The following is a 10392-nucleotide window of genomic DNA, read 5'->3' as shown; positions in this document are numbered from 1 at the left end:
CATGAAAATCTACAAGCATTTATTTATAAAAAGAAGTTTGATTTGAGGTTAAATTTTAAGAGGGTGTTTTAGATATATATATATATATATATATTAGTTTTAATCCAAAACACATTATTGATACAGAAATACAATTGTAAATTAAAAGAAAGAATGAGGTCCTAACAAACATGTATCAATATAAGTTTGTAAATAATATATAAATCATTGATTAAAAATAATAATTTAGTAAGTGTTATGCTGAAGATTTTATCAACACCATTGACATTACCAGGCTATTTAAGTTATCGAAAGGGCGATTTATCTAAATGATGAACTACAATCAAGCTTTTTGTGTGACCAATTAAAAACAGTATGTTGTTTCTAGTTTAAACACCTTCAATGGTATCAAATCCAGAGACCACAATCAATTACTTCCAAAACTGGATTTAATAGTAGGGTTTTGCTGTGTGTGTTAACTTTGACAGTGCAATGTTAATAAGTAATGACGATCACACGCCCAGCCAGCTCTGTCCTCGACTCCGCAGCGAAGCACGCAAGAACAAGCTCACTTTCTTGACACGAATTGGAGGCTGAGTAGAAGCAAAAAAATCACGCATGCACACAAAAAGCAGCAGTCAGCGCAATGTAGCACACAAACAATCTTGAGGACGGAACTGGGGGATGTATAAAACCTTCATGAACGGGCAGAGGCGGGTAGGGTTCTCCGAGAAGTTTGATGAGGGGATGTTTCTCGAGCCCCAATACAAACAAGATGACTCCTAAAAATATCGTGTAGAACTTGCTCATTAGATCGCAGTTAAATGCAATTACGACACGAGGGTTTCGTTGAATTGATCACGTCAGAACATAGCCTGAACTCATGCGGAAGTACCGCGAATCATAACTCTGGTAGGTTGGATAGTTGACATTGGAGTCAAATTCTTTGCTCTTCATTCCTCATTTTCAAATTACATATGCTCTGAAAAATCCACAGTATCATCTTGACAGGTTATTGTAATGCACCACAAAATCGAGCGTAATCTTCTGGATTACCACAAGTTCAGAACTAACCTGCTGTGAGTGTGGCGGACAGGTTCACACGTTCACCTCGCCACAGATTTCTCAACAGGAAGTTGTGCGTATCCGGAGAATAAAGGTTTATAAACTGACTTGTCATACGCAAGTCACAACGCTGGAGCAAAAACAATCTAATGCTTACAACTGACAACCTGACTACACACATGGTAACGATAAACGTCAACAGTACAATCCTACGTGACATTTACTTTACGAAATCCAACGCGACTTTCCAGCAGTCCGAGTGTTTTGTGATATCCTATTTACAGCCTTGTAAATATCCAACTACGATGCCTTCCCAAGCTGAGACTGGCGATCGGTCAAAGGAACGTAACGAACCGAAGTATACTCGCTTTTCTTTACATCCCCTTTCGAATCTTTATCTAGTACAATAAGGTCTTGGAACAGTTGACCCACGGGTATGACCATTCGACCTCCGGGTTTTAGCTGGTCAATAAGTGCCACTGGAATTGATGGAGCAGCTGCTCCAACATGAATAGCATCGTAAGGTGCGTGCTCTGGAAATCCCTCTCTACCGTCTGTTCAAGCACAAAAAATCATGAGCAGTACTCCATAGTTATAGCCATTGCAAGTAATCCTAAAGACGCAAGGAAACTTGAAGACAGAATCTAGCCGATAAGGAATTTTGGAGCTTACCTCCAGTTTGCAGCGAAAGGCTGCCAGTATCAAGTAAACAAGCAGCTTTGCTCTTCTGTACATTCTCAATAGCTTTAGCTGTGAGCTCAGGAATGTGTTCCACTCCAACGGAACGACCACTTTCTCCAACCATAAGAGCAAATATTGCTGTCAAGTATCCCGTCCCTGCACCATCCAATTACAAAAATCAACGAATGAGGATGTGCGGACAAGAATGATGCTCAATACAAACAGACAGGAATGTTCAACATAACATTTGCAGCAGAAATGTCGTTCACAAAGTATCACATTCTTGAAGCAGAACTGTACCGACTGACATGTTGCAACGAAATGCACAGAAAACAGGCAACGGGTAAGCTTGGATGGTAACGAGGGAAGAGAGTGCCAAAGCCAGGAAGGAATCGAAGCATGAGTTGCAGGAATGGAAATAGATTATACCAGCCCCAACGTCCAGCACGTGATTTCCAGGTTGCAAATGGTCCTTAAGCAGTTCGAGACAAATGGCATGCATGTGCGGGGCAGATATGGTGGCGTTGTAGCCTATGGGCACAGGGTAATCCATGTAAGGAGACTCCCCTTCAGGCACGAAAATGCCTCGGTCAATCTGGTCCATGGCCTCTGCCACCTTCGGAGTGGTAATCCTCCCATTCTTTTGTAGAGATCTTATCAGATCCTTGTTGCATGGCATTTGTCCACTCCACAGGTACTACATGAAAAACATACATTAAAAATCAGCACTAAAAAAAGTATATCTGTGATTGATATTGATCATCAAGTAATAATGAAGTTAATTCAACAGTAGTGCCTCTTTAAAGAGATTACTTGAAGAGGTGAGAGAAAATGTGAATAAATACTGGGTTAGTATTTTAGGAGTCGTCCGCGAGTTTGGAGGCAGTGACCAGCTAGGGCTTGCGACTTTTCTGGTACCACGGAAGCAACAACGGACTCGTGTGTGTTGATGTGACTCACAAATCCACAGATCGAACTTGTGAAATTTGTGAAACTTGATTGAAATTGTCAAGTTTCTACGGCATGGTGAAAAGTTAGCACATTAGTTTCTTCGCATCCAAGAAGCGATATCCAAGTTTTATGACTTTCGAAAACTCGTAACATATACGCTAATCCCTTGGCGATGACACCAAGATCAGTGAAAATTTTTAAAATCTACATGACCATAAAGGAAGAAAGAATTTAAGAGGACATCAGCGCGAAGGTTACATCTGCTCACTTGGTATGGACCTAAACCTAAAGCTTTCAGTGCTTGAGAATGCAGCACCCTAATGTTCGCGAGCAGGTTATCTAAGTCTAAACACTACTCCATGTTCGATTCCATCTGCTTGATGATTTTAAGAAGCAGATGTGTGTGAAAATCGCGATAAAAATTACCGACAATTTTACGCCCGAATCGCAATTACATATCGGCTCACAACGTCAACACCCAACAATTCATCCCCGCAACTGGATTCTCCTACCAACCCCATCAACCTGAGCACCTGAAACTTATGAACCCAATATTCGACGAGAGGAATTGAACGTCAAGAACTCCAAAATCGAACCTGATAAATGGATCTATGCTCGATGTGCCTCAAATTGAACTGCGTAAATTTTCAGGTTCAAACTTCTTTGCTTGCGAGAGTAGCGTAATCGAATCCGAAACGATGTGAGGAAGTAAAGATTTCAATGAGAGAGTAGAGGAAGAGGTCAAGGACTTAATGCTGGCACGTAGGGATTGTTCAGTAACGGTGGATAATTTCGTTCTTTTCGTTCCTTCATCAGAGAACAGCACTTCGGTGCGTCAGTGAAAAGAAAACGATGTGAATCATCAGGGGAAATAATGCACAAATCATCACATTCTCGCATCCTGCGGATTGTGACCAGCAGTATGGGTCGCTAAAGTTACCAAGGGTAATTTACAGACGGAACTGTGACAATAAGTTTCAAGGTATCTGGCGACTTTACACTACATTATCTGGTGTCTTCTAAGTTGAATAGATTTCAGCTTCGGGCGCCCAATAATCTAATATCGTTGCTAATCCTCAGGGGCATGATGGCAACTTTCGATGACTGAGTCCCAAGGCTGATTGCAATCCATCCTCAAAAGGCCCATGATTGTAAGTCCCACACATCTGGCCATATAATGTGTACGTATCGACTTAACAGAATAGAAAAGATATGTACGCAGTAAAGGTGAAGCAAGCTTTGAATTGGATGCCCACTTAAGCGCAGCGAAAACCATGTTACAACCAATCTGAATAAGGTGGGCATCATCGTAAGTTGCATAATGACAGTTTCTGTAACCGTCAAAAAGTAGCAATGACAACTCACTGCAGTAGTCTACGGCTAGATCACTGCTCAGTGACTAGTAGAAGACTCAGACGAACTGGTTTGTCACTTCATGAGATCTTCTATGCTGGAAAGCCTCGCTGGGACGTTGTACTGCGGATGGGTTCTAATGAAAATGTTGTACTGCTTGAAATATACCCAAAGTCAATCAGTTCTTCCCATCATCTTGCTCCCACGGTTTCCAAAGAACTGCTTCGAGAATAGACCAGCAGCCGAGCAAGGGTGATTTCAAAAACTAAAGCATTTTCGGTTTTACATGTCCTAATCTTCTACCTAGTGCAAGCTTTTCTAAGTTGAGAAAAAACAACCACCGCAAGACTGAAGTCAATGGAGGTGATTGAAGCCTAATCAGGGCTCCAAAAAACTGGAGCTCATTGAAACACGCACCATTTGTCCGAAAACTTACTGCACTATTGAGCGAATCTAAGGTTTGCGATTCTGACTCACCATATCGATGGGATAAACAATCGTGTATTTTCAACCTTCACTACTGACATACAGATGAAGTTAATCATAAATGAGCACCTTGGATGTTCATCATATATGCAGCGACCAGTAAATATCTCCTCAATAAGAATCCGAGCTTTCTATGTACACAGCGTACAATGCCTACATCAGATCTCACGCATCCACAAAATGGATATCGAAATTGGTTGGATTGATTTGCCACACGTTAAGGGCTGCATATTCTTCTAGGCACTCTTTAAGTTGAGCCTGTGAGTGACCCTGCATTTACAAGTAACAAAAACTGTCTCAGTATACTATTTGCAGGAGCTTAGAATAAGATCATCTAAGTGATGACTAGAAACACTATAAGAAGTTCATTCCTTGGTCGAGAAGTCCATACCTTTCTTGAAATCCAGTTAAGAGCAGAATTATAGCTGACGTCCATTGTACGTGCCCTAGCAGCTTCATCTCGGATAATAGAATAGATGTCGGAAATGGGATCTAATCCACTCTTCTTGCGCTCATCAGTATATAAAGAGAACTTTGACATTTGCATAAGACGCAAGGCTTCATCGATATCACTTTGAGCCACCACATTCGAAAATCGAAGTCTTGCGAGCGCCTGCAAAACGGAATCATCGAATCAAGGTGGATCATTTACACTACTGATTTCATCAGGAGACAAATACAAGACTACCTCCATTTTATGCAGCTCAACTGATTTTCAATGTCTGATCTGTACAATGCACACATTTTTTTTCAAACCTAGCCTTGCAGACACCCTAAAGCTCATTAAGCTAAGAAATAAAATCATGTAAACTAATCAAAAACTCTTCTGTAGTATCAAGCCGTTACAAGGTCTATATGTCTAACGCAAACCATATAATTGTGAGACTAGAACGGGCTCGCGTACCTCAGAGAGACGAATAATACTGAGAAGCGTACGTGCTGTTGTATAAGAATGAGGTGCATCGCTTTGCGCTTCTTCCTGGCGAAGGGCAGAATAAGCACTCGCCATATATTCGGTTAAATCACGAGGCACATATGGGATCACTTGTCTTGCAGAAGAAATATATGCCCTGAGGAAATAGGAATCAAGTAATGCAAAGTATAAGCCTTCGTCATTACCTCCACTGTCAATAATATGACGATATCGGTCGTAAGCGAAGACAAATTAAGTAGGGAAGACTTCACTGAGAACGAAAACCAAGTTATCTCAACATGAGCATGAACAGCATCCATAGAAGCTCACCTCAACGTAGAAGAGTCAAGGGGTGTGAAATCCAGTGAAGGGGGTGCACTGTGTTGATGCACATGAAGAACATGCCTTGCCATAGCTAAATCACTGTCCATGTCTGCACGATCAAGTATCAACCACATGATATCAAACCTAGAGAGAAGTGCTGGCGGTAAGTTGATGTTCTCTGCCGGTGTTCTTCGCATATCGTATCGTCCCCTGGACCAAAATACATTTCAGGTTAGAGTGAAGTCTGCCAAGTCATTGTATGACCAATATAGCACTATACACAATATTAAAACTAGAATCTCTAGAGACAACTCTTTTCTGTATTCAGTGACGCTAAGATCAAGAGGCACGGGTCCTGATATCCTGAACAGCGAAGAAAATAACATTTATGAGCATGCCTGAGCACAATGAACTAGGTGCTAAGTGTACCAGGCAGGGTTGGCAGCAGCAAGTATGGCTGTGCGGGCATTTAACGAGGTTGTAATTCCAGCCTTGGCAATGCTTACGGTCTGCTGCTCCATCACTTCATGTATGGCTGTTCGATCAGACTCCTCCATCTTGTCAAATTCATCAATAGCACAAATTCCCATGTCTGCAAGCACCTAAATATCCAGGCAACATTCAATAACATTAAGGGCCAATTTGGAGCATACCTTAACGTCCTTGTCTCCCGGCTACCATCATTGAAAAGGTGAACTGAAGCCTCAATACAATTTTCCTAAGTAAAATGTACAAAATGTACAAAACACATTTATTTAGAAGAACTGATTGACTATTCATGAGCACAATAGATATGGTACTATGTTTCAGCACCATACTGAGGAGAATAGAACCCACCAGTGCACCTCCCTCAAGAACCATTTCATTTGTAACAGGATCTCTATGTACAGCAGCTGTCAGCCCTACTCCACTGCTTCCTCGTCCAGTAGTGTATACACCTCTAGGGGCAACACTAACCATGTGCTTTAGCAGTTGACTCTTAGCAACTCCAGGATCTCCCATTAAGCAAACATGGACATCTCCTCTTATCTACACATTTCCTTTGTTGAAAAAACAATTAGTCGAAAGGGAACTACCCAAAGATGTGTAGTTAGAGGCTTGAAATCGCAAAATGAGGAAGAGGCCAGAAGCAATGAATGGACAATAAGTGAGTCCAAGGGTACAAACCTTCATGCCGTCTGAAAGTTGCCGAGAAGGAGCTCCCACCAAAAGTAACAACAGGGCTTTTTTGACATCTTCATGCCCAAAAATTTCAGGAGCTATTGAAGAAGACAACTTTGAGTAGATGTCCCCATCTTCAGAAAGATTCCGAATAAGATCCTGCTCGACATCTTTCAGCACATACCTGCACATAAGACAAAGCCAATGAGATTTAGGAGTCCTCAATGCTGAACCATATATACGAAGCTAGTGTAGGGTAGGTGGGAGTCTTACTCGTCATAACGTTTCTTGGTCTGAATAATCGACATTGCTTCCAAGTAAGTGTCAGCGACAAGGCCAGCACGCATAGCCCTGAAACCCGTGTATGGAGTAGGCAAGAAGATCCCTGAAATTTCAACCAGGTCTCCTGGCCCAACCAACCGGGTGAGCTCTCCACGGATCTGTACAGTCATGGTGCGTGGAATGTGGCCCTTCGGCACTTGATCAGCTAGCTCCTGAATTTTGGCCTACATAGAATAAGACAAGGGGCTCAAAATAAATTAATTGGCGCCAGCACAATAGTGGTTATGTAGATGCTGCAAACATCACGTTTAAAGATCAGCAATACATAACTCAATATAGTTAATTGATTGTTTTAAAGAAAGTGAAATCCGAAAAAAAAAACAAAAAATCAGTACTCTGCGGCTTAATGAATTTAGAGATACAGGGGCAGGCAATGCAATCTCGAAAAACTAAAAGATGAGACGAACCTCCTGGAACTTGGTGAACTTCGACCCTCTGACTTGCAGAGACAGCATACCCTTAGCATTGTTCGTACGGCAACGTACAGATGGGCATTCGGAAATAGGCATGAATGAGCGTGAAGTAACTTCCTGAAAGGCCATCCAACGTTCATCTTTATTATTTTCTAATCTGCCGCATCAATTACACCGAATGCCTCATCTAATAAGTACGTCATGGTTTGTTCAGACACTGACGGAGTTGCCAGTCCTGCATGTGAATACTACAAACTCCAGCATTGTTTATGCTGACGTGAGAATATCCTTCGATAAACAAGCCAACAATCAGATGCTCACGTCAATCACCCAGCTTGATGTCTGCAGAAAACACTTCATACAAAGCACTGGTAAGGGCATGAAATTAAAATTGGTGAAAAATCAGACCTGATAGATCTCGTACCCACAGGTCTCACATGTATACGTCGCAACTTGCATCAATGGCTTCACGTCAGTACATCTGGTGATGATACCTCTTACTTTGACAAGCCAACCAATATGGCTAGCCTTTACACCCCGCAATGCTAAGGCAGCATTTTTGTCCTCGCTTTTTATATAAACTTCGCTGATTGTTCATACCCAAAAGTTGATGTAAGCATAGTAATCACCACATAAACATCATAAATAAATAAATAAATAAATAGACAATTAAATTTATAAAAACCCATTCCGAACCTAGTCCCTAAACCTATTCAGAAGCTCCAGCCTCAGGACCCAAGCTGGAGCTTCAAACGCTAAGAATTGGAAGAATTCAGCTGCAGAGTATAAACACAAGAGTTGGTGTTCATCATACAGGATGGCAAATGTGAGATAGGCAATAGGCAAGCAGAGCACTGCTGATGAGAGATAGTCGATTAAGTCTTACAAGTATCGTTTAATCTCAGGCGGCAGCTTGTGCAGAGGGTCAACCACATCCATCTGCTCCGGCACCTCTTCTGTGCGTTGGCTAAGGAACACATCAAAGTCGTCATCTCTAGCAAGAGGTATATTCGGTTCTGGAAGCAAGTCGTCAATGGCATCGGCAAAAAGTCCCACGTAACGCCTTGCATTGGTGCGGATTCTTTCAACAAAACTCAGATCTGCGTCCTTCTGTTCTCTCCAGCAGGATGATACTATTAGCTAAAGAGCAGATGATAGCCAAGCATGCGTACAATGAAGGCGTAACGCATGAGAAGTAAACTGGAGTGAAAACTGACAGCACTGAGTCAATCGTGACAAATGTTTAGATATAATTACTGCGTCTTTGACGTCGCCGAGATTGATTTCCACGGCCTTCAGTTTCCGATTCGCCACTTGTTGCTGCACAAGAACAAGCAAAAAATCACTCGAGGAAAACAACCACAGGACGCTCTATCTGCTAGTGAAAACCAGGCCCATAAACGGCTTTTGGTGCCAAATGCATCTACTGTTTACCTTCCAGAGCCTGAATAGAACCCGAACTCGTGCACACTAATCAAAGATACCCTCTGTCCAATGTAGCCATACAAATCAAGGTATCATGAAGAAACGGCGTTTTTAGACGGCATGTTTTCTTGATATGAAGACCACACAGCAAGTATGTTACCGAAACGTGATCCAGATGAAATCGAAACTCGATTGTCCTTTCTTGTAAGATGCAGAGCTTTCCAGAAATTGATCCAGTCTATCCTCTATCAAAGGCAACCACTCGAAGCTTACCAGCATTTTCATGTATTTGAGGGTCCCATCGTCTCCAATGTAGCTCCTCAAAAATTCCTTGCATCGCTCTGTGTGTACAACTCCCGTCAAAAAAATTGCTTGAGATAAAAATCACCATAGACTTCTCTTACGTTTAGAGGTCTCTTAAAACCGGCATTAACAGATTCAAGCATACTTTCATTCCTCCACAATCTCACCAATGCCAATCAGAAGAGCACACACCCTATGTTATAACTAACGATGAGGCTTACTAGGCTTGCTCTGGAATCGTCAAAACTTCGATACAGTAGGACCTTCATGCATATCCACGTATACATTCTTAAACCTAACTTGAAGGTTTTTTCGATACTCTTTCATCGCTATCAAACGAATCGATTCAGTCTATACAGCACACAATTATTGTCCTCAACCAAACATTGAACCAGTTTCTCTAGCTTTTCAAGTCCCTCAGCCATTACAGCTCCCCTATCAGAGAGGTCCTCTACTTTTCCAGGCAAAAAGAAGAGCGCTGTACCACGATCAGCTTTGAAGTCTGGAGCAGGCATTGTTCTATCCTGGCGCGCACACGAACCGCGTTTACAGCATCACCTGTCCGACAATCTGAAGTACTGTCACCTAATGCAAAGACAACAAATGTTAACTGTAATGTTCCTCGATAAAGGTCCTTGGCAACATAATAAATCGCGCCACAAGAACATTCCTCTCGCTACCTGACACTAGTAGGGCAATCACACCAAACTTTCCAACAGTCTCCACGCATTTTCTAGCTTCGCAACCACGAGAACTCCACAAACATACCGAGATGAGACACACTAATCAGTGAAAAATTGCTTCAATCCTTCGCTGCGCAATGACAACGGTTATCGACGGCTGCGGCGCTAAGATTGCCGAACTAAGTTACAACGCCATAGCGATAGCCAGTAACAAAAAGTGGCCATGGCCGTGCTCTAAAGATCGCGAGGGCGGGAAACCTTGAGGAGCGAGCCCCGCTGGATGTTGGAAACGAATGAAAAGAGGTAAACGTGA

General features: G+C 42.2%; 2 protein-coding genes across 9 annotated transcripts; both read right to left on the bottom strand.

Annotated features, from left to right (window-relative positions):
• Positions 1 to 910: 910 nt before the first annotated feature.
• LOC112288734 (protein-L-isoaspartate O-methyltransferase 1) lies at positions 911 to 3996 on the bottom strand. 6 transcript variants are annotated; one of them, XM_090254421.1, is made up of 5 exons: positions 3273 to 3505; positions 2571 to 2741; positions 2155 to 2422; positions 1717 to 1881; positions 911 to 1598 (listed from the first exon to the last, which is right to left on the bottom strand). In XM_090254421.1, the coding sequence occupies exons 3-5, from the start codon at positions 2402 to 2404 to the stop codon at positions 1345 to 1347; spliced, it is 669 nt and encodes a 222-aa protein (XP_090110547.1). In that variant the 5' UTR covers positions 2405 to 2422; positions 2571 to 2741; positions 3273 to 3505; the 3' UTR covers positions 911 to 1344. The 6 variants fall into 6 exon arrangements, with proteins under 6 accessions (XP_090110547.1, XP_090110548.1, XP_090110546.1 ...); XM_090254422.1 differs by having other exon boundaries at positions 2539 to 2741; positions 3273 to 3430; XM_090254420.1 differs by lacking the exons at positions 2571 to 2741; positions 3273 to 3505 and adding an exon at positions 3895 to 3996.
• On the bottom strand, positions 3899 to 10304 carry LOC112288732 (DNA replication licensing factor MCM7). 3 transcript variants are annotated; one of them, XM_024533245.3, is made up of 15 exons: positions 10165 to 10304; positions 9881 to 9981; positions 9367 to 9434; positions 8926 to 8988; positions 8555 to 8778; positions 8077 to 8254; positions 7663 to 7785; positions 7187 to 7419; positions 6920 to 7097; positions 6590 to 6781; positions 6182 to 6354; positions 5759 to 5962; positions 5420 to 5585; positions 4907 to 5128; positions 3899 to 4785 (listed from the first exon to the last, which is right to left on the bottom strand). In XM_024533245.3, exons 2-15 carry the CDS (start codon positions 9909 to 9911, stop codon positions 4681 to 4683), a joined length of 2160 nt encoding a protein of 719 aa, XP_024389013.1. In that variant the 5' UTR covers positions 9912 to 9981; positions 10165 to 10304; the 3' UTR covers positions 3899 to 4680. The 3 variants fall into 3 exon arrangements, with proteins under 3 accessions (XP_024389013.1, XP_024389015.1, XP_024389014.1); XM_024533247.3 differs by having other exon boundaries at positions 9881 to 9974; positions 10165 to 10285; XM_024533246.3 differs by having other exon boundaries at positions 10077 to 10184.
• Positions 10305 to 10392: the final 88 nt, after the last annotated feature.

This window comes from Physcomitrium patens, chromosome 11 (genome assembly GCF_059467195.1).
Source record: "Physcomitrium patens ecotype Gransden chromosome 11, ASM5946719v1, whole genome shotgun sequence".
In the NCBI taxonomy this organism is placed as follows: Eukaryota; Viridiplantae; Streptophyta; class Bryopsida; order Funariales; family Funariaceae; genus Physcomitrium; species Physcomitrium patens.
The sequence above is the reverse complement of the archived record's forward strand: the minus strand, read 5'-3'. Positions and strand labels throughout refer to the sequence as shown.